Below are 25,209 nucleotides of genomic sequence, written 5' to 3'. Positions count from 1 at the left end.
TCTCATCTGCATTGTGCGCCGATAAAAAATCCGGTTGAAAAGTTCTTAGATGTTCCAATTTACTCCGAGATGCGATGGTTAAATTGAGTGGATGAGCGAAAAATTAAACTTCTCTAAACAACAAAGTAAGTAATTTAGCAACTTAGTTAATAATTTAAGTGAATAATTGAACGGCAAAGTACGATAGGTTCTCTAATAATTCGGAGAAAAAGTGCCTATTAGGAGTATAGTGCATTTGGTAGATTTAGCACCAGCAAAATGAAGACTGATCAAGACGTCCATACCAGAGGCATCCTGGCACCTGGTGGAAACGTTTGCTTTTATGTTATGCCAATATTATTTAATTCTTTTTATATTATAACTATTGTTACAGCGTTGAAATTACACAATAAAGACGATGTAGGTGGTTGGTAAAATGTGCGAATAAATCCAATAAATTTTCCTGAAAGTTAAGTAATGCATTTTGCAATCCCCCGAAGAACATATGAAAATATTTAAATAAAAAAACCATAACATGGAATCGCTTGTACCATTAAGGATCTGAGATAACGTTGCATAGTTGCGCAAAGTAAAATATCATACATAATGGCTCCATGATTAACGGTTTGAGATAATTAGAACAAGCGCAACACGATTCTAGTAGGTAGATTTTAATTACTATTGAGATAAGACGTAAACCTGACATGTCGATTGCAACAAGATGAAACATGCTAATTTTAATGTTTACCCAACTTGAAATAGAACAACATCCCATGCAAAGCATTATTCCATCTTCATTTGTTTGTCCATTCCACGAAAAATTCTTGGGCGATTAAGTTTGGTTGACTAAACGTCGTTGGAAGAAAATATAAATCTTTCAAGAACGCTGAACAAACATGAACACCAGCCTGAATCATTAATCCACTTAATTTGGATTTGCTGTAATTCCAAAAAGAGAAAACAAAGCTGGAAAACCCCTTAAAGCAAATTCACGTTTAGAACTAAGTAAACTTGATTCTGCGAATAAGTACATTTATTCCGGAAAACCTGGTCAAGAAAACGTTCTTGGCTTGCCCAATAAAAAAACTAATAAACTATTCATGCCGATTGAACAAGGAAATTGGGTTATTATTTCTTTCAGTCAAATTAGAATGTTATTGTTAAAACTGCAAACGTTGGAGCCTGTTTTCACAATATTTTTCAGTCTTCTGTATCGGCGCTAACAAGCAAAAATCGATTTAAAAGTCAAACGTACCAGCTGCAAGACAGAGCCGTTTGATACGGATTAAATTTATGTAACAAGCAATTTAAATAATATCCTTGGCTTATTCACACTTATATAAACATCAGAATGGTAATTTGATATGGACGTTTTAATCGCACTTTTGACTGACCTTCGTCAATGAAATTGCATTTTACACTTTTCTAAACGTATTAATTAGTCAATTTATTGCCTACTTTACGCACTTGAATTTGTGCAGTTCACAATTGGCTAACGAAAAGATTGAAATAAAGCGGTTGTTAATCGAATTCGCTTGAGTTTGGCATTTTATCAATTCATGTATTCAATGAGAATTCTCTGTAAGAATTTCATTAATATGATTATAAGGTTTTTCACAACATGGAACATTGACTCGTTATTTCCAGTGACCCTTATTGAACCACAGTGTAGTAGGTGATTAGGCCGGGATTAATCGAATACAAAATAAAGCCTGGCTGGCGATGGTGTGTTTGTTGAAAGTCCAAATCTTTTCTATTACCAGCTATAAGGCTATTGGCAATAAACGTACAGTAAGACGCACTAGTATTTTTGGAAAGACTGAATCGCGTTAGAATCAGATCAAGACAGTAACCGAAAAGGAAATTGATTTTCATCATTCGAAGTGAAAGTCAGGTCAATAGATGTAGAAAACGACTTGGCGTTTGCTTTTTGTGCGAACTTTATTAACGAATACAGAGAACAGTGTGTATCGCAGCTGAAACAATATTAAAACTTCGCCACAATGTGGATTTAATAAAACATTTGAAATGGCTTTCAATGCCTGTAAAAGGTTATCGTGATTATCTTAGTGCGCAATTAGTCATCGCATTTAATCTGAAAGATAGACCCAATTTTCCTTTGGTTATCGCTGGCTTTATGGATGAACTATTGTCATCAATTATGTAACTTTTATACTAACTGGTGTAAATTTATTTAGTTATTAATGGCACACAATATGGAGACTTTAACTGTAATAGATTAAGTAGCGGGGAATGTGATAATTTTTCAAAAATTCCCGTCTGGAGAGTGATATTTAGATTGCACAACTAATCAACGCATTTTGAGCAAAATTTTCATTCAAAGTGAGAATAACAACCTTTTTTTTCCAAATTTCTTCTTCAAAAAATCCTTATTCATTGAAACACGCAACTTAAATTGAGGAGATAAAGAAAGTTTGAGTAAACTGGCCATTGGAGTCAGTGTACGGAAAACCATCAGAATCGAATTTACAATTCGTTCATATTGAGTCGTATAGCTCCGTTTTCAAAGATTTTCAACAACAAAACCGGAGCATATGGAAGGTTGAAAATTTATAAATGTTTATTACAAAAGTTACTTTGAAGCGCAAAAGGTGAAAATTCAAACAAAAAGTGGTTTGGTGCCCGTTTTTTTTTAATTATTAAATATGGGTAAACAAGTGTTTTATATTAAAATGTGTAGCGTTGTTTACAAAAAATTATAGCACGAAGATTCTACAATTTCAAGAAGCTTGAAGCTTTAGTAATAATGAGAAAAGTAGAAAAGAGAGTAATTGACTATTTACGTAAGTTGGAACTAAGGGAAATGTTGAATAAAGTACTTGAAGAAGTGCGGCTGACATTTTTTTCAAATTGAATAGTGTAGTTTTCAAAAACTCGCCACACAAAAACTCGACAATTTGGAAAGCTGAATTTTTGGCAAGTTTCTAACATTTCTGGACATAAAAATTACTTTGAAATGTATGAAAAATGGAGTAAAATATACTACTAGGCCCTGATTTTTTAAAGATCTCAAATATGGGTCTTACGACCATGACTATTATTATTATTTTAATTAGTAGCATTAGAATGAAAGCCTCTACAAAGCTGAAGTTTTACAATTAAAAAGAAAATAAAAAGAAGGAAGGAAAATTTAACAATCTTTGGAATTAGAACAAACTGATTTTCGATAATAAACAATTTTCGATAAATCTTCACAAATGGGAAGATTTTTCATCGGAAAATTCATCATATGGACGCCTAAAGTTTTGGAAACCTAGAAGCAAAAAGGATACTTTGAAATATATGCAAATTAGAACGAAACATTGCTTTGCGCTTTTTTTAGTTTTCAAATTCGTGTATAGTAAATGTTTTATACTGAATTATACGGGGTGTCCCGGAATATGTCGGTATGTTCTCGCATTTGTACAGGCGACGTTAAAAAACATTACAAGTTTCAATAAAAAAAAGTTCCAGTATAATCCCAGAGATTCAGGCCTTTAAAGGAGCCACCTGAGAATCGATTTTTTTTAAATAACTTTTAGAACACTTCATGCATTTTATTTATTTTTATATAATGAATAGTCTGTCATCGCTCTTAAAAGGGACCCATGAAAACATTTTTAGCATTTAGGTTTGTCAGAGATGAACTAATTGGAGCACAATAATAGTTCATTTTTTTACCCTGTACAATGAAGACACGAACATAATGTATTTAGGTAGCTTTAACCGTAAACTTAAAAAATGACACTCTTGATTCAGATCGATAAACAGAACGGTTTTCAACAAAAAAATATTTTTATTGAATACGGATATATGTAATACGTGAAGGGTAGAAAAAAATAACTACTATTGTGCTCCACCTAGTGCAGCCTTGGCAAACCGAAATACAAAAAAAATTTTCATGAGTCCTTTTTAATAGTAATGACGTACTGTTGAAAAAAATTATTAAATTGCATGAAGTATTCTAAAAGTTATTTAAAAAAAACGATTCTCAGGTGGCTCCTTTTTTTAACGTCCGCTTTAACAAATCCGAGAGCATTCACACATATTCCGGGACACTCTGTATAGTCGTTAAAAAAAAAATCGTAACAAGAAAACTAGACGATGTGGAATGCTGAAATTTTGGAATTTTAGAGAACAGAATCGCTTATGTAATACGATGCGTCGAATATTTCATAAGAAAAGCAAATATGTACCCCGCACATGATCCATTTTTATTATCTGGTTAATATCCCCAAGTCAGCGCTTTAATTATTTTTATTGTAATTTCCATTTTTACAATGTTCATGTTGTTTTTTAATTGATTATCTTGCTTTCTTGTTTTAAAAACTTCTAAAAAAGCGTTTATTTTGGGTGATTTTATTAAAACCCTTTTTTAAACCTTTCTCTTTTTTAAACGTTTTCCCTGCAAGAGCCAACGATATTTCAATTTATGAAAACCGGACATGTTCAACTCTCTTCAACCAAACCCAGACATATTATTTTAATTTCCATTTTTTTCGTTAGACGAACATCCGATGATATTAGCTATCATTCTGCACGTGTTGCATATTTTAAATTTTAGGGCAATAACATTTTTGCCGTTTTAAATTCAATGAATTGAATGAACTGTTCAAAAACTACTAGAAAGCATTAGTGAAGTCAGTTTTCTCATTTGAGTACCGCCCTCATGCCTATCATCGAAACTGAAAAATTATATAATCTCAGATAATATGCTGGCTATTTCGATGCAGAAATCATTTTAGAATTTCAAAAATACTCAAAAAACAACTATGATAAAAAAAATCCATATTTCGCCAAAAAAATGAAAAAATATCTTATAATCAGATTTTTAAATTACTTGAGAGGAAGTAAAGACCAAATGTTTTACGTCAAAGAACGCAAAAATTTGTTCTAAACCTACAGCAACAGGGCACAGAAGCAGCGGAATCCCTTTCCAATATGAATTAGAAAAGAACTTAACAAATGTTGAGAAAAGTCCTCAAAATACACCAGCAATGTGTTTAAATCGTTATTACAACATTATCAGGATATTTTTAGCACTACTTTACAGCTATTCTCCGAGTTATGTACCTTATTATTCAATATTGACAAAACAAACCACCCATTAATACGATTGAAATGTATCGCGTGGCAGAAATTGGACATTTACATTCCCAATTTACCGCAGAAATAATAAATTTCCCAAAATACGCAACAATAAGCTGCATTTATTTGCATATTGATATAAGTGGGGGAATACGCACGACATCTAATCAAGAAATGTTTTACGGAAGATTGCTAGAATCGATGTGAATTTGAAACTTTCACGTTCAAATGTATGTATTTATTCACCGTGCTTATACGAAGCGATCTCATTGTATGCCTTAATTTTATGAAGCTTTAGACTGTTGATTATTCATATTTTAATTAATCGCAATTAGCTTATGCAATGACGTACTATATTTTATTGATTATAATATTTTAATTAAATGCATAAGAACTTTATATGCACTATAGCAATGCTGATTCTTGATTTTAATTAAAATTACAGAACTATAAAACCGGCTATAAAATAATCATCTAGTCCAGCTTCCTGCTTAGTGTTTATTATAGATAACATTGCCTGGAAATACAAATACATCTGGAGATTGCACTATTATGTTATACATAAGTGCTTTTAAATGGTTTGCGCAAAAATGCGGAATTAAAAAATTAGCACGTTCCTGTTTCATCAAATTTGGTTGATATATTTTCCAGTTAACAATTTTACTCTATTTTATATATTGCTTAATTTAAATTATTTGCTTATTTCTGTGAACGAAATAAACCTTATAAAAATGAAATACAAATTTGAGCTCTGAACCAGTAAACTTCAAATCAAGTCCAATTAATTGGTAATAAAATTAAATTAAAATATTAAAACCTGTCAACAGTCCAAATCCAAATGAGAGCAAATTTTAACGAAAATCAACAAGCCAAAAAAAGGACTGAGTCAATGCAGTAATATAAAACATTTATTGCAACTTAAACATCTAATTAAACTGTGTTATCTTCCACAACGGTTTATTTGAAATGGGAGGAAACTGAAATAAATTACATTCACAGAATTATTATCACAAGTAAAGTTATTTATAACCGGCTTTCGCTTTTCGAAGAATTAATTTGGAAAAATCCATAAACAATCCAGTTCTTTAAACCTTGTGCAGGTAACGCATTTCAGGAAGGATGATAATTGATTTTTGGATTACCACGTTTAATTACCTGGGGTTTTATATATCGTATAAAAATATATAAATAAACGACTTACGCTTTCCACCGGAAATTAGTGTCAGTATCGTCTCGCATTCTTACCTAGAACAAAAAATATATTAATATCGCACACCTAGTACAAAAGAAAATGCAATACTGTGCGTTTTGTTCATTAAAAGTATTTAATTTATGCACTTTTTTCTTGTATATTGCATATTGCAAGTGACCTTTATAGTGTTCATTTTAACTAATAAACTGCATTTATTAACGGCTAGAACTACTTGTCATAATACAACGTGGGAACATATTTTTTTGAATCCATGAGCCAATTAAACACTTGGAATTCTTAAAAAACTTGTACCTACTACTTTCAACATGGTCACATTTCAAAATATTTTGTTTAGAAAAAATTGATGACTTCTCATTTTATGGGCTTTTAAAAGCCAATTTATTCTAAATTTCTAACAGCGAATTTATGAAAGAGTATATTGTAGAGTTTAATGACATTTAAAATCTGATATGATCCGAACATAAAAACGTTTATAATATAGTTTTTTCTTGATGTTAATATTCTTAGGCTGTAGGATTATAATATAGTTTATTATGCGCTGCGTTTATTATGTAAATAACTATAAAACTAGTTAATGTTTTATTTACGATTTTACGAAACAAGTTTTGCTAAGTAGAAAGAGAACAAGCAAGAGTTTATCGGTTCTTAGTATGACGTGATACGAAATGTTACGCTTTTTCAGACGTGTCATTGAAACCACAATTTTATTGTATCTAACTAATCGCAAGTTGTTGGAAAATTATTTGTTAATTGAGAGTAAAGTTTGCAAGATTATCGAATCACTTATAATGAATATCGCACTTTGAAACGCCAATTTGAATTCCTTAATCATTGTAATTGCCTGAAACTAATGTGTACGCAGACAAGGTATTTAAATGTGCCTTGAACTGGAAATTAAACAACATATTTTAGGCGTTATGTAACTATTCTTGCTCGCATATTTGGAGTTTCTCCAGTTCTCAGAAGTATTTATTTTAGCGCACTTGGTAAAATTATTGGTCGAATTTTGTGAAGAAACTGAACTCCAGTAGGAATAATTGCACCTTTTCAGTTCCAAGTTTACTGTTGTTGCTAAAATAAAAATAAAACAGAAACAACGACACTTAAACGTCTTCCCTATATGTAATACGAACATCAACTTTAATCTAATGGCATAAAACAAGGAATCAAAGCAACGTTATGCTTGTTTAGATGATGGAAATTAACTCAATGAAAAACTTGCTAAATTAGATGATACGCATCAAGCAGGAAATGAAAATAATATAAACGGGATCATCATTAGTTGTGTGTTATTGAATGCATGTATAGAGTGAATTTGATGAATCCTTGCGCTCATTAACAGAAAATGTATTAACAAAGTCTTCCGTCTTCCGGCCGGAATAACGTTCTTCACTCTTCCTGGCGCTAAACGAAAATGAAATTAATAAAACCAAAAAAAATGAGAACAAGCAAAAGTTAAAGGTAAAATATAAGCAAACAAAATACTAATTGTTAGGTTGTGAGTTTCAATTACAAAGTGTTCAAGTCAGTGAAACAACTTGCATGTTTGCAAACTTTCAAAAAATTTAAATAAAATAATTCAACTGAAATAAAACTGGAATTTTTATATTGGCAATATTCAGGAATCATTCACTGATTCGGTTTAATTCCCAGTTATCAAAAATCCGTATCGTTTTCGGTGAATCAGGATAAAATCAGGATCATTAACCAAACGACGAGATTATTATTTGGATTCCATATGAAATTCAAGTGTTCTTTTTTTCGGCAAAACTATTTAAATGCATTTAATATACAAAGTTAACGATCGAAGCGGAAACGGCGACATTTTCGGGAATTTAGTAATTTACATTCGAAAAATGCTCGGACACAAACTTTATGTTCGAGTGGAGCACATTATGAAACCTTTAAAATGTTAAATGGAAAGTAGGCTGTCGTAGTCCCCGTCTTTCGATTCTCGTTATAATGGTATTTATGCTGACTTTGATTCAATAGTTTTCGAGAAGTTTGGGAAAATGTATTTAAACAAATGTGATTGAATTGCAATACAAGATTCATCTGGAGCACCAATTGTTGGTGACTAGTTAAATTAGTCATTCGTTTTCTATTCCATTTTATTTCGTAAAGAAAGAGTTTCTTTGAGCACCAAACTTCACATACACTTTACAACATAAAAATGTGCAAAACTCTAAAAATTCTAAAAAATTACCACCGACTCCCCAAATAAAGATTGGCTGGAAATAATTTGCAGTCTACTCCATCTGATAGAAATAGAAACTGGCAATCCTTCGCATAACGAATGATGCATAATTATATTTATTAATAAAACTTGATTGTTCAGGTATCTACGAATAAAAAGAGAAGTTCCTATCATTTTCCGTCAATGAATAACACAATCAATAATAACAAAGGTCAACGAAAACAAGGAGTGTGATTCAGTAATAAAACTGTTTAGGCGGAAATATGCATTGGCACTTTGTTACAGTGCATTATGTTAAGGCAACACTGACAAACACATGAAAGAAAAGACTTCCTGCATGTCAAAAAGTTAACACTCTTTCGTTGTTACTAATAAGTATCGTTAGCACCTTTAATGCTGTGAAATCACTGTGGGTGGACAACGTTTTCGATTAAACTTTTTAAACTATTAACAAAGTACTTAGATGTGACTTTTCATTAAATATGGCATGAGAAGGCCACAGTGAAAACTAGAAAACTTTAATAATAATGTTATTAAACTTCAACAATGAATCACTGCATAAACCGGTTAGACCACAAAGAAATTTGAATAACATAGTTTGATCACAATGATGTTGTTAAGAGCTGCAATATTAATAGCACTGCAACAGGATCTTAATAACAATAAAACAACAATATGAAATTTACCGTTTAACAGTGCCGTTTTGCCGCACGTCCAATGCATGGATCGAAGGGTCACGGTTAGTCTCAGACTGCATCAGTTTAAAAATAAGGAATTTCTTGTTTCATATTAAAAGACTCCGGGTATGATTAATTTATATGTTCAGATGGTCTCACGGAATGCCACCAAGCTCACATTTATCTTTCAACAATGGCTTATTCCATTATGACCAGTTATATGAATAAAGTATAATGAAGAGAAGAAGTTGAGGTTGAAGCAAAAGTTCATGTTTCCTCAGTAGATTTATTGAATTTGCGAGTTTGGCGAAGAAGCGCAATTTTCTGCACAAACTATTCATTGCAAGGTCGTCAAATGCTTGATGTGTTTCGAGAGTATAAACTACTCTCATCTCCAAAGGCTGAAAAACATACTGCATTGGCTGGCACATTAGAGGAAAAACAGCAAAGCTTCAGCGCAATTAATTTGAAAAATACAAGTTTCTTACCCACTAAACGTGCATTTTCTTCTAGTGCCTAATGATGAGCAGTTTATACACTCGAAAGATGTTATTTGTTTAATTGCATTGCAATAAATAAGTGTGTGGAAGACTGTGTTCTTTACCAACCAGCAATTATTCCTCAGTTATTACCTCAATGAGCTTTAAATTCAAATTTTAATTTTTACAAGCGTATTAGTATTTTCTGGTTTTGTGTAATTAACAAATGATAATAATAAAAATAAATATTTACAGCATTAATAGATAACAAAGATATCAACATCTTTATGAGCCTTCTTCAAAAATTAAGGTTTATCCTGTGATGACTGAAATTTGCCAATTAGAATCAGTCATAAACAAACAAAGTAAAATGCAAAATAGTAAAAAAGTGGTTTCCGCTAATATGATGCATTTACATTTAACAAAAGTACTTCAAATCAATGAAAAATATAATTTAAATAAGAGGAATTGTTAACAGTTAGCAATTTGTGTCATAGATCATAAGCATTGTATAATTATTTAGTATATAATTTTTGGTCGACATTTGGATATTCTTATGTCAATTTCAAGTAAAATTCATGCAAAATATACAGTGGTAAGATCCTGTAAGTTCTAAGAAGGTTAGTCAGAAAATGCGAATATATTTCAATCGCATTTTGCGACAGTCAATTCATAATTATTTTGTCCAGAATTAAGATTGGAAAGTGCGATTCTAAATCAAAGTTAAGGAGTCAAAGTAAAACCCAAATTCAGTATTTTTTGATCTGAGTGAAGGATTAATTAGTTTAGTTACTCTTCTGTTTAAAAACAAAATGTGCCGCAGTTTATTTCCATTAACTTCCTTTTCAATGCTTTCTTTAAAACAAGGTAAGTATGCCATAAATTCAAATATTTTTAAATCATTCGTTTGTAGTAAATGAAAGTTATTCTATACTTAATGCAGACAAAATCAAATAATTTAATCAGGTAGTCGAACAAAAGTGAAAAATTAATAATTCGATCAAATTAGTGCTCTTTTTTATTTACATTACTTTATTTCAACAAACACACTAGAAATGGCTGGATTTCATTTGCAATTATCACTGATGATTTTTATAATATGCATATTTAGTCCAGTCGGATTAGATTTTTTCTGGGCACTAAATATATGAAGGTAAAAGATTATTGGAAGTTGTTTGGAAGGATGTCAGAATATTAGGACAATAGTTTGAACGCGATTTCCGGCTTGCAACATTGTTTAAATAATTAAAGTGCGAAAAACCGTTTTTTGCGGATAACTTTAGAACCGTTGATGCTTCTTTTAAGTTTAATTTGTTTTTCCTGGTATTAAAAATACCTGCAATATGGTATGAACTAAATTAAAAACCCATCATTTCTTTAAAAAAAACCGCCGATTTTAGCTTTTTTTATATTTTCCATAAATAATTTAGTTTTGCTTCAAAAAAAATTCACTATAACTATTTTTAAAGGTCTTTGCACACTTTATAAATGGTACTGTATAAGTTTTAGCTTAAAATATTCATAACTTTTCGTTCATTACTATTTGTTATGTAAAAAGTGCTCTTGGCAAATTCTAAATAAGTTTTTCTTGAGCCGTCGGAAAGACTTCTCTGAAGCTGTATTTTACTCGCAAAGAGTTATACAACAACGGACAATAAAGGAAAATTTCCTTACTGAATGGTCGATTGCTTAAACATTAAGTTTTTAAAAAATTTAGAAAAAGCTAAAACTGGCATTTTTTTCCGGTAAACAAATGAACGGATTTTAATTTAGTTTATCTCATACTGTAGGTATTTTTAATACTTGAAAAAAAGGTATTAACCTTTTTTAGAAAGCATTAAAGATTCTAAAGTTATGCGCAAACAACGATTTTTCTTTAATAATTTAAACAATGTTCACAGCCGGAAATCGCGCTTGTGTCTCAATATTCTGCCATCCATCCGAACAACGCTCAATATTCTTTTACCTTCATCTATTTTGCGTCCGAAACAGGACTTTTGATGTCTAATCTGGCTGGAGTAATTCCAGGGTCTCAATTTGTTGCAATTTTCCAAAAAGAACGAAATAATGAGAAAAAAAAGTTTAGAGATATGGGAGACAAAAATATTGAAAATTGAAAAATTTCCAAGAACTGACTTTTTTTCCTTAGCATATACGGTATTTCTGGGTTAGAATTTATTTACTTCCATTACTAAAATAGAGTTTTTAAGAGTTTCTTTTGCGTCCTAAATTGAATCTAAACCATCATCAAAAATTCTAAAAAACAGACCATACAACATTGCATGTATATGAGAATTACAAATCAACACTAGTTTCTGACAGATTTTTTAAATTAAATAACGTAAAAAACAAGATAAAGTTTCGATTAAATTATTATCTTGAACTGGCATTTGCTATAAAAAAATTAACATGAAAGAAGTTAATATTAAACTGCCATAAAAATAAAACGACAAAATGAACATGTAAGTGTGCGTAATACAACCTTAAAAACAGTTAGTAAATATCAGGTAGATCAGTTGGTTAATATTCCAGAACGAATCTGGCCACTTAAACCGCTTATCTTAATGCAAATTGTGTGTCTTATGTGCAATTAGCCAATTGACACCAATTTTCATAGTTAGACAGTACTTTACTAGTACCTACTTAAGGACCATCAGTAGCTAAATACGGTACCTTGAAACCAGATATATTTAAACACACTTTTAAATCACACACCATTGTACTGAATCTACAAGGTACTTAACGAAATCATTTAATATCAATGTTTATGTGTGGCAATAAATTCGTTTAAACATTAAGAAACACCCAGCAAAATTCAGCGAATAGTGGATTCCACCCTGAACATACAGGATCCCATTAAATTGTCCCAAATTTGGCAATAACTATAAAAGTTTAAATGTTATTTTTATGGCAGCTATAATCTGGTATACGAAATCTTGAAACTGAAGATACGAAAAACGTTATGTTCAAATTCCCATAGAATAAAAATAGTTCTACAATGAATAACGCGTAACTCCTCGACGGGGTCAAATTCACAATTTTAGTTCTCAGAGTTTTTATATTACTTGCGAACCGTTGTAAGCTTTAGACTGTCAGGTATAATCATAACAATATGATTTATTTATCTAAAAAAAAGAAATATATATATATAAAGATGTTCCTTCTCCCCGCCTTAAGATTTTTAAAAGTGAATGAAATTAAAATGTCGATGTTGTGGTTGATTAGTGACCGTGATGATAATCAGTAATTAATTTTTCAATAGTGGGATTTTCGGTTAACGGATGGTGGCAAAATAAAACAGTACTTTTTCATGGGCCAACGTTTCGACTTTATTTAAGTCATCCTCAGGGCTATAAAAGGGGTTTTAGCCTAGAGCCTGGTGTAAAAACATCTCTGTTTTCCATTTTATAGCCCTGAGGATGACTTAAATAAAGTCGAAACGTTGGCCCATGAAAAAGTACTGTTTTATTTTGCCACCATCCGTTGACCGAAAATCCCACTATTGAAAAATTAATTACTAAACGTTAATATTCATATGTGTTTATATGTTGACTTTATTCCAGAGGCAAAAATGTTAACAGGAAAGAAGAAATCACTTTCCAAAATAGTGATGACTTTAAAAATGCTTTAGAGATGTTGGTGACATTTCCGTGTTTTCCATCCCGCTAAGAATTGAGAAATAAAGCTCCAAAACATGCAGTATAAGAAAGCTTCATTAAAAAAACAAGAAACTGAGGAGTTCGCTCTTTAACATTTGCGGAATGTAGATTTTAAGCAATTTTTATCACGTCTTTGGTCACCTTGAATATTGATTAGAAAATGTATCGAGCTTCAGGCACACATTTTTATAATACTCATTACAGGAGCGAGTTTGTGGTCTCCAGGCACAGATTGGCATAATTTCAACGGTCTTTCACCTACGCCACTAAAAACATGTTTAGTCAGTTCAGAAGCGTTCCAATAACCATCCCTTTCTGCTAACATAAAAAATGTGTGTCATTAAAGCACACAGGCAAAGTAATAAATAACATAGGAGGATCAATAACACACCAAAAAATATTAAAACAACATTGTAGAAGAATCGGAAATTGCCTAAACTCTCATTTACGGATAACTAATCGACCTGTTATGTGAATGATAAGTTTATTATGGTCATTTACTGAAGATTATAGAGATAGTGTTTGTTTGTACAGACTGCACTTACTATTAGAGATAAAAAATGAAGATAGCTAATTATGTGGAAATCTCAGTGGGTTTTAATCACTTTAAAGATAATGCGAACATGGCAGAATGCCATTGCAATGTTTAAACCGGATTGAGAAAATGGTTTGTTGAGAATTTCGTTGTTTTCTAAAATAACATATTTTGTTGACTACTTGGCAAGTTTTCACTGTTTCAGAAAATTAATTAGTGAAATGTTTGTTTTTATTTTTGCAACTAATAAAGGTAAAAACGATAAAAAATGCGAACGTACAATGCACAACAATATATCAATGAGCACACTTTTAAAAAGATTTTGTGCCTTGGATTTAAACAAGGATTATTTTAAACAATTTTTTAAAATAAAGATCCCAGAATTCCTGAATAGTGAATAGAATTTTGGTGATGCAGGAAAAAAGAAAGAATTAAAACAGTGTTCAATGTGTTTTAGGATAGCAAATACTTTTTATGTTGGAACGTATTTTTGTTGAAAAATGATAATAAATGGAAAAAAACTGCATCTTACAATTTTTCAGATATTTGATATGTTGTGAAAGTGCAGTTACAAAATTATTGCGGAAACTCTTCAAGACTGCAGATGCAATCCGCAAATAAGAGTATCATCAGCAAGTAATTAAAATATTTTTATCATTACCCGATTCACGTGAAACGATAAATTGGAAAGGATGATTTCGCTTAAGCGTTTTGTGTTGTGAATGTTTGCAGCAAAGTTGCAGAAAATCAATACTTTGGAATTGTATGTATTTTAATCAGAATGGAACAGTGTACATCAGCTGAAGCATTAATTGTAGTAATTCTTATTATTATTCTAATTCCAGCCCGCATCAATTTAGAATAATTAATAATCAGCATAAGTGGTTCGTTGCCATGAGGGGTGGAAGAATGGGTTAATTTATAAGCTGCCCTTATTATTTGAGAGTAGTAGAGAATAGGAAAATTATACCAATTTTATTTATTATTAAACTTTATTAAATTATATTTGATTAGACGTGAGTCCAGTGTTTCAAAAATAAAAAATACGAAATCGTTGGGTTCCCGTTGAGCTTCCTGTTGTGAAAGCGCTTATTCAAAAACATTAACGTTTAGATTCACATTTGTTATAAATTAGCTGTGATATTTTGTTGTAATACTGTTCGTGTATTTTCTAGTTGATTTCATTCTCAGATATTAATTTCTTTGATTTTACTTAATACTGAAGAGTAAACATTGCAGTATTTTTTATTGATTCAGAATATTGATACCTTTAGAGAGCTTTTAATTTTTTTTTATTTATTATATTTTACCTTTTATCATAATTTATCATGTTAATTAATCTGAAAATATCGAAGACCTTAAAAAGTCTATGGTTTGTTTGAAAAGATAAACGTTAGTGAAATGTCTATAAAACATAGTAAGTAGTTTTCCCATGTTGTATATGGAGGAAATGTATCTTAAATTATACATGTATTAAATGTATTTATGTGGATGTGACCTAACAACATCAAAAATGGTGAAAATGTATGTTTAAAAAACTGCTTAGACCATATCTGGATCTATATACTGCCTTGAACTTCTTAGTGTATTTTTTCTTTTATTGAGAGTTTGTTACTCTCTTGGTGGCTGTTGCTACTATTATTTCACACCCAATATGCTAAACAAAGTATTTATTATTGTCACATATTAATATAAACCAAAGGATTATTTTGTTTGGGATAAGTTAATTTAATTCTGCGCACTAACGGATGACTGCGACTCAACTGAAATTTCTTCAAATTGTATTGCATTTTTTGTACAAGAATTTATCCCAACATTTCCAACATAAAAAGGTACATATTATTCATATGACCCGTTGTAGATTTAAATACAGTAGAAACAAACAATAGTAGACAAAGTCCAAATGAAATGCTGTCGCGTTTTGAAATCTTCTAGCATGTATAGAAATGTGAACCTCCCCAAAGAGAACAATAAATATCCGTAGGTCAGTTAAAATTAAACATTTACATGCGTGTGTGCTCGCTTTGTTTTAAAAATAAGTGCACGCTTACAATCGTTAGCATAAAGCCAACGGTACCCACAAAGAAAACCATTTCGGTTTTTGTTGATTTTAATCATAAAATAGCACCTTGAACGTTTATTGTCATCTTAAAATATACTTGGACAAAATAATTGTTTTTATGCGACAGCGTTCCGATGCTACCTTCTGAATAATTTATTAATATTAGTTGTTTGTCATTGTTCAGTTCACACTCTTTTACAACAGTTTTCATCAAAAAATGTTCCTTTAATCATTGGAAATGGTTTGGTTCAAGTACTTAATTATTGTGAGTTTCTTAACTGTTGAAAACTATGGATTTGACCATGACGAAGCGCAATTTTCTGCAATTGCAAATTAATTGTTTTGAGTAAAAAGGCGATATTTTCAAACAATTTTACACTAAATCGATTTGAATATACCGAGTGCTTCAAGTGGAATTTTATAGTAAGCAATTAGACAATTTGAAAAATGCGATGCTCTGTTCAACAACCCTTTGTTAATCTTTGTCAGTTTTGTATGAATATTTGAATACTATATCAGTTATTAATTTAATTTCTGAATAGTCGAAATGCCTCACTTGCGTAATTATTTATTTGTCCTTTATTTTTTTATTTTTGCGTTGATTTTTTCCATTGTCACCTGCTGTGTTTCTCTGTTTTCCTTTCATCTTTGTCACTTTTGCTTCTGAATACATATTTCCCAAATCTCCGTTATTTGATTTCTACATGGTTAAAATGCCTCATTTGTGTATTTTGAAGTTCGAAATTTCCGTTTTATTTTGATTTTCTTGCGTTCAATTTTTCAATTTCGGCTATCGAGTTTTTCCCTTTGTTAATCTTTGTCAGTTTTGTATGGATACTTGTATCTACTTTATAGACTTTATTAATTCAATTTCTGAATAGTCGAAATGCCCCTCGCGCAATTATTTATTTATCCCTTCAAACAGCTGCTTAAAAAATAAAGACTTAAACTATTCAATTTCCGTTGGTGATCAATTAGCAATAATTGATCAAGTAATAAAATAAATGATAGTAAAATTTAAATATGTTATTGCCATCTCAGATTGGCCCAAAATGATTAATTGAGGCTAAAACAATTTATTTTTTTTAATTAATAGCTTTCAATAACATTAATTTTCGATAAATACTAAATTGTTACATAAACATCTAATCATGAACATTTTAAGAAGCAAATTCGATTCAAATCTATTCAAATGTCAACAAAAAGTTGGAAATAAATAATGCAAAAAAAATTACACTAAATTTGAAAAAACTAGAGCTGATGTGCCTTATCTTTTGAGAACGCGTTGTGTTTAACTCAAAACGGCATTGAACAGTTAAGTTACTCTTCTTTAATTTGCTAGGTAACAGAACTTCGCAATTAATCCATTTCGAATAATGCTAAAACCAGATAATTCTAATAAAAAGTGCACCAAACCCGTGCGACACGCCACTGGATGTTTCAAATAGACGCAATTAAATAAAATATTTTTAATTGATGTTCTAAAATGTGTCTTTCCAGCTCCGGTGGACCCTTTCAAAAAGAACATTTTGTTTGAACAAGTTGGTTCAAATTTTGTAACTAATGTTGAACTGAATAATTCTAAAAGCTTCCGGCACGACACTGTTTAGTATTTCAAAAATGCACGTTTAGACAATAAATTTTAAATTGCTGTTCTATTATTGTGCCTCTTATGTTTATGTGGGTTCTTTCTAGTTTCGAAACCGAAGAAAATTCGTCATTCTTATTTACGGAATCAAAGTGTATTTAAATCAGATGCATAATGAAAATATACATTTACAACTTTGTCATCTTCCATTTTTCTTGTTTGCTTCATTCATATTTCCGTCATTCTTGCAAAGATGCAGACATTTGGGAATGTTCACAGCTTCAAATAATACTGCTAATTTTTAAACGTTCATGCATTTCCGGCCTACATTAAACTAAACATAAAATAAACGTGCATTTTCCATCTAGAATTTCTTATCAGTCCAGATGTGTGGGCATAAAGTGGTTCTAACAAGTCACCCAAAAAGCCAAGCAAACACACACTGCAAGTTTTCCCAAAGTCAACGCACCATGTGTATGATAATTGGGTGTTAAGTTCCCAATGTGTTCGCCACATTTCAGATGAGTAAATATTACTACTACTGCTAGTAAATTATACTTTCTAGGTGCCATATGTTAATGCGTTTGGAGCATATATTTATTTGCTTCCAGACCATACTTAATTGACAATTGAAAGATCGCGTTCAAAGAAGCTCCTACGTAAGTTAGACATTTAGCGAAAAATTATAGAAAAATTCACCATGAATGAAAGAAAATGGAAGGTAAACATATGGTCTGCATCAATATGCAATAGTGAATAATCGAATTAACAAATAGTACATTTAACTGTTTCTAAACAATCACCAGGTGTTAGATCAGGATAGGTAGGTGGAAACATTCGATTTCGAAACTTCCGTTGCAAAAAACTTTAATTTATGTTTATTGATAGGAATCTGAGCGTAGAGCGGACGGAAAGCAACATGTATCGCCTATGTGTAGGTCTTTTCCGATAAGTAATTAATATTATAAAATTGAAGTAATCGGTTTGCTTTATTATAGTAAGTTACGAGTATATCTGCATCATCGTTCTATTTATACAATTACTTGGTATATATTAACCAGGCACTTAAGAGATTAGCAAGAACTTTGTAACGAAGGGAATTTTTCGAATGATACGAATACGGATATCAGCAGCCTCATGTATGCCTGATTGGAAATAACTAATATCCAGGTGTCAATTGTTCGAACATAACATAAATATCATATGTATTCAGGCCGTCTTTTTTTATTTATTTTATTATTAATTGCTCGCGATAAGCCATAATCACTGAATATTAATGGCTTGCATTATATGCTGCAATCATCCATATCGTATTAAAGGTTAATGTCTTCGCAGCTGGAAGTCACCAGACAAATAAATACAAATTCTACATGCACAATTGGAAAATTCTCATAAAATAGGCACGTTGGCAATCAGGTCATTGTACTTTATGGAAAATTTTACAATTTTTTATTTTATTTGATATTAGTTTCTACTCAACTCGGCCTAAATGAATGTTTTCTCATTTCGATAAAAGTCTACCGGAACTCAAATACCTATTGGCAAAGTTTACCTTCTAAAAGTTGCTACCAATTGTTCTGAATTTTGGTAAGATTAGGGTTCTCATGCTGTGTTACAACACAGCTTTCGATAATAGCTAAAGAAAAATGATCAGTGCCCAGAACTGTAGACCAAACTAAAATAGAGTTGTAATAAAAACGTATGTTTTCTGCTTTCATCAAATAAACCGCTTTTATCAACTTCTAACAAATCCATTAATAAAATCGATTAATTACTTGGGTTCAAGATTATCATTACAAAGAGAACAACATAAGATAACAGAACAAACGCAGAAGTACGATAAGAACAGAAAGAGCATCAATTTAAAAGGGTATATTAACGGTCACGATTCAGCCCGATTCTCTTCGGTCTTTCAACCAACAGGCTTTCACGTGGTTTTGCATGATAAATGATTGGTCTTTCGTAATTATTCGATGGAAGATTAGAATCAACGAAAATTGAAAATAAATTCAGGCAATGTCTCCTAAAAGGTTTAAAAAAMMGAMCTTCAACAGAATCATGTATTTTGCGACCGATTGACGATTGGTTAATTAGTGGTAAATAAACSTATGTTCCTACCAAATGATGAATGGGTATATTGTTGGGAGAAAGGGAGAATTGTTCTGCAGTATCAAGCAATTTTTACTGGTGGACCATTTGTTTGCCCAAAATAGACTCACAGAAAACAGCTGAAAAGCAGTTACTGAACGTACAGTACTGAAAGCAGTAAAAAAATTAAACAATTAATTGCTGGAAAATGGACGTTATCAACTAAAAACAAAGCCTGAAAAATTATATTAACTGYCTTCATAGAAAGCAGTGGATGRTTTTTTTTGRCTACTTTAATACACCATATTTGAAATAAAACTTCAATCAACTGTTTTTCCTCGCATTATCGATATCGAATTTGCATTAATTCAAGGAAAACTATATTTTCAGCAAACATAAATAGTTTTTTTCTTTTTTAAATAATTTTTATTCCTTTTGGAATAAAATGAAAAAAATTGCTTTAGTTTTAGAAAGTTTATTGACTAAAACCATCAATTTTGAGATCAGTATTTACTAAGCTGGCAAAAATCAGCGTTCTGGGCCATTTCTATGAAACCCTCAGTATATTTAGTAAGCCGGCAAAAATAAGGATTCTCGTTGATTTTTATGAAACTCTCACAATATGTAGTATAGTGTCTTATAAAGACGGGTGAAAATATCATGCTGCTACTTGCTTTAGTTTGGAAGATACTGATCATTTTTTTTATTTACCCATAATAATTTTTCGCGGTTAAATTGTTGTTATTCCTATTAGATAATTATCAATTTATTGGGTCAGTCACATGAACCGCTTTAACCATAGTCGAAAATATAGTTTCAAAATTACAACAGTTCTAAAGCAGATAAGATTTAAAAAAGTAAGCAATATTCAAACCACCCAAAATACATAGAAGTGACAAGATTAAAAAACATGTAAAACTGTGCGTGTTGCTGTATGAAAATTAATAGATTGAGAACAGAGGAATCAACTGTAAATTAAGAAGTGATATGTTTTGAAATTTTGAAGTGGTGGTACTGAAAAGCGCACAGATTAATTACTGTTTTTCTTTTTAACTAATAAATCGACAAAATCAAAATGTTAACCTAACAGACTTACTATCACTAGCGTCTAGCTAAAATTTAATTCATTTTAATTACTTAGTTAATTATCGACCTCAATTCTGGTGACAAAACTCCTACACTAAAGATTGCTCCAGTTACTCCCTCATATTGCAAAACCTGGATGGCATCAGTTTAAAGAGCCAAAGTCGCTGAAACGCCCATGCTCATCTTAAGGATTAACACACAACAAACTTATATGAAACCTTTTTATCGGCTGCAAGTTTTTTCGAAAGAACCATAAGTATTCAACAAATTCTAAACACGTTTCTAGACAAAGGTTAGCAGTTGAATCACCCAAAAGGATTTAATTACTCAGGAAGCAGACGAGAACATGAGTCTATCTTTACCAAAATCACACGTCATGCATCGGGGTCCATCAAAGAAAAAAACAAAAAACCAGACACATTTTATTCACCTGGGGCATTGGTTAGCACTACATATTTTTTACATCTATTTAAGCGGAATTAGCTCGGTTCAGTTCCACGAAGAGCCTGCTGGTTAATTACCCATTTAAATGGCTGTTCAAAAAGTGGACGTAGGTAGAAGTGGACACTGTTAGATGCTAAATAGTAAATAAATGTTGAAAAGGTTTTTTGAACTTTTTCATATTTGTGGAAGTGCTATTTTTTTGAATGTTAGAAAAGCATCAGTTTGCTAGTTACTTTCACTAATATTTTCATGTCTTTTTTAAAAAAAATTATGTGCAAATGAAAATTCTGATTCTTTTGTCGGTGTTTTTAGGCCGTCTCCTTTATTTTATTCCTGGCTTTTTGCAAGTTGTGATGTCGGTATATATGGCGCTTTGACAAGTTTTTCAAATTGTGTGGATATTTATTGTAATTTGTCTAAATCGTAATTTGTTACTTGCTTTGATTAATTGATGTTCATGTCATATTTTACTAAAACTCATGTTTTTTATGAGACGATTTTCATTCCTCCAATAAGCATTCGACTTTTCAAAAACTATTACTCTCAAGCCAATGCGAAAAATTTGTATCTTCCAATTACATTCCGTACTTTTTTCACTTTTATCTACTAATTCTAGGGTCAGTTATTTTGAAACCCTTTAGCTTAGGTCCGGGAAATAAAAAATATATATATATTTAATTATTTCAAGAACTACTAAAATTAAAGTTATGTAGTTGTTCAGTTTTGCCCTGTACCTCATAATCAAATTATCAAAGGAAAAATTGAAAATCGTCATTTTTCCTCTCCCAAGACTCGAGCTCATATCTTCACTGTTTATAAAATATAATGCATATATATGTCTGTAGGGGTTTGAAAATATGGTTGATTTTTAGCCAACATAATTAATATTTAAATATTTTGTATTTATACAATCCATACCTGTAAATAAAGGGTATTTATTTAAACATTTTCATTCATAACATAATTGCAAATAGTTCAAGGATGACTCACAAAAGGTCGTATTTTTAGATGCGAAAATTAACCTAATTATATACGGAACAATAATTATTAGGCTATTAAAAGGAAATATATCCGACGCGTGACTAAAAATAGTAGACAAAGTTGTATTCATGAACTAACGGTAACTTTTGTCAGCTTTACCTAGACGATGTCGCATCAATAACCAAGCGGAGACACACTGAAACGCTTTCGGTTGAAACTTACATATGTACATAATTTTTAACCAGTTTAAAAAAAACTTTTAAAAATAATTCAAACATTCAACTACCTAATACTCGAATACACGTGCAACGGAAATTTACTTGAGTTGGTATCGACCATCACCATCTGCCATGTTGGAGACACAAAGAAAAATTTTGGTTCTTCGTACAGCTGGGACTGGGTTACCTGAGATTCCTTTTTGTTTTCACCTGCTACCATACCATTAGCAGGTGTTGGCTTAGTTATATTACTTACACTCGCAAAAAGCATGTTTTTATATGCAAACGAACATTATCAGAACGAAAATCGCACTGCAAACGACATTCAGCAAGGTTGATGAGATTTCACACAAGACAACTGAACACTCATGGAGGCACAATATCTTTTTGCTATCAATTTGGAGGCCCCAAGAGGAGAAAGCGAAGGAACATGGTCAATAGGCCAATCCGATGACAAATTGCACATAATGATTTTTTATGATAATTTAATGTGCGATATGAATTTTAAATCAGATTTACTTTATTGAGCAAATAATTGATTATGCGGATTACATTCGTCTGTTTTTGGGATGCTCTGCGTTTTCCAATAGTCGACTTGAACTTCTTCTAATAATCTGGTCAATAATAGAACCTAATCATACTATTTTCAGTCATTAGTCCAACTGTTGGGACGGAGGCATTGTATTTTGTAAATTTAGATGCAAAAAAGATAACCTTAGCATTGAAATCAGTTGATATTAACAAGGTTTTAAAGGTTTTGGAAAAATGCACGTCGGCAACTAAATCAAACAAATGCAATGCAATTAAACAAATAAATCCAAGGTTAATTTTATCAATGCAAGTGTACTCAAAAAAAACTTAAATTATTTGTGTATCAAGCAAATTGAAAAATGATCTTTTATTAAGTAATGGAGTGTTTTTATTTGATGGCATTTATGGTTTGGTTTTGCAATAAAGTAATAAAGTAACGAAAACAAATTTCAAGCAAGAATAAGATAAGGTGCTTTGACTTAGTTATTATACAGGTTGATCCGGTTGCAGTTGTTCTTGAAACACTCTTATTAGTGTAAAATGAGTCACAAAACGATGCAAATGCTTTGAAACACGGCAAATATCTAATAAATTAAGAGAAACACCGTATAACTTTTAAATATTTTTTTGGTTTTGGTTGGTTTGCAGTTTGAACAAATTTTACATTAAAGTTACACAATGTTTTGCTGTTCTTCGAATAGTCGCTACTTATTTTCAACGCCGTTGAATGGTAAATAATCCCGGAGTAGCAAAGTATAAACCAACATAAAAGAAGTATAAACCAACATAAATTTCATTATTAAATAATCCCCGAACTTTTGACAAAACACGTTGCTTTTTTTACGCCGTGCAGATAAAAAAAAATAAAGACAAATCATCAAAAATGCAATGATAACAACAGCCCTTGTTCAATAAATTATAAACGTTGTATGTTTGAAAATTGATAACTCTGTATATAGAGTGAGTCAGTTTATAATAGCAAGAGTTCCACAAATAGTTGAAAAACTGATTCAGATTTTAATACGTTTAGCAACAGGATTGAAAAATTAATTTTTTACTAATAATTCTAATTTTCATACTCAAATTTGGATTCAGCAAAACAGTTAATATATAATCTATCTAATAGCTAAGTAAAGTTATTATAATTTTAACATGAAGTTGCAAGTGAACATGCTAATTTAGCCAGGTGCAAGTCGTATTGGAAATAAAGGAATTAAACCGTACAGTAGTAATATTTGCAAATATATAGAATTAAAGTTTTATAACAAAGGATCAAATTAGGAGTTTTTATAAAAGATTGAATATTATTCATTTCATAGAATAAGAAGAATGAATTAAGAAGGACAAATTGTCTTTTCGTGGAAAAGTTCCTTATATGTAGATTATTATTTTTAAATGTCCACATGTTCATTAAAAGTGTATAAAGGGTGTCTATAAATAGACTTTTTAGGTCCTACACATTAGGTACATTTGAGGTAACTTGTCCTCAAATGCAAAACTGGTCCTAAATGCAAGTCTTAAATCGTGAATTAAAAAAAAAGATGCCGATGGAACTTGGAGTATCACTTATGAATAAATCAAGGTACAATTTTTGAAGAACATATGCGGATTTAAAAAATTTTATTCAAAAAGTAAATAAACGAACACCCAAAAATGTGAATAATAACGAACTTATATCATGTTAGTTGTTGGCAGTGTAAATAACTAGCGAATGATAAATTGTTATCTCCGATAACCAGTCAATTTCGTCTATAAATTATGATTATCAAAAAATACCTTGAGCACTTTTTGGCTCGTTGAGTGCACAACTCTAAATAAATCAAACAACTCACCTCAAAAACCAGCATTTTGTTCAAAAATCAAACAAATCAAGCAAATTTTTCAGGAAACCAGTCGCAACACTGAACCATAACAAAACACTCTCGACGGAAGAAGTAACGCAACAACGCGGCCGCAAAAGAACAACTCGAAGAGGCACAGAAAAAAAACAATCGACTCTCGCTGGAGACGTTGGCTCAGTGGCGTACGTAATCCAACAAACGATGCGAAATCGAATAATTGTTCGAGCTCACAGTTCCGAGTTCCGACTGACTATGGATCCAGTAGAAGTGAACAAGTGAGTAGAAGTCCGCCTCGAGGATGGTGATACCGGATCATTCACATGGAGTTCGTCATAGTATGGGGGAATAAACTGGTCGGAACGGTGTTCGGCTCAGCTGATGGTGATGATTGTCCTTCTTTATGCTTCGCAACGGGCCATCTTCAGACACCGTCATCTGGGGGCATTGTCTTCTTGGACCTGCTCTTTTGTCTGATTGCACAACTTTATGAAAAATCCGGTTCAAGTTGAAACTCAGTTTGATCAACTCGAAGCCTATCTTTTT

The 25,209-nt window shown here is 31.3% G+C and overlaps 1 protein-coding gene across 2 annotated transcripts in view; it reads right to left on the bottom strand.

Annotated features, from left to right (window-relative positions):
* The window catches only part of LOC109543638 (dual specificity tyrosine-phosphorylation-regulated kinase 4), a 94,909-nt gene that overhangs the window by 61,091 nt on the left and 8,609 nt on the right, over positions 1–25,209 (bottom strand). The window contains exon 1 of one of the 2 annotated variants that reach the window (XM_048664541.1): positions 24,658–25,019. The exons of the other annotated variant lie outside the window; for it this stretch is intronic. Within the exon in view, the coding sequence (XP_048520498.1) occupies positions 24,658–24,672 (15 nt within the window). The 5' untranslated portion in view covers positions 24,673–25,019. Of the gene's footprint in view, positions 1–24,657; positions 25,020–25,209 lie in introns of those variants that run through there. 2 annotated transcript variants of the gene reach the window in all.

The sequence above is a fragment of the Dendroctonus ponderosae genome, unplaced genomic scaffold, assembly GCF_020466585.1.
Source record: "Dendroctonus ponderosae isolate FM_Combo_2020 unplaced genomic scaffold, Dpon_F_20191213v2 Dpon_F_20191213_3, whole genome shotgun sequence".
Lineage (NCBI taxonomy): Eukaryota > Metazoa > Arthropoda > Insecta > Coleoptera > Curculionidae > Dendroctonus > Dendroctonus ponderosae.
The sequence above is the reverse complement of the archived record's forward strand: the minus strand, read 5'-3'. Positions and strand labels throughout refer to the sequence as shown.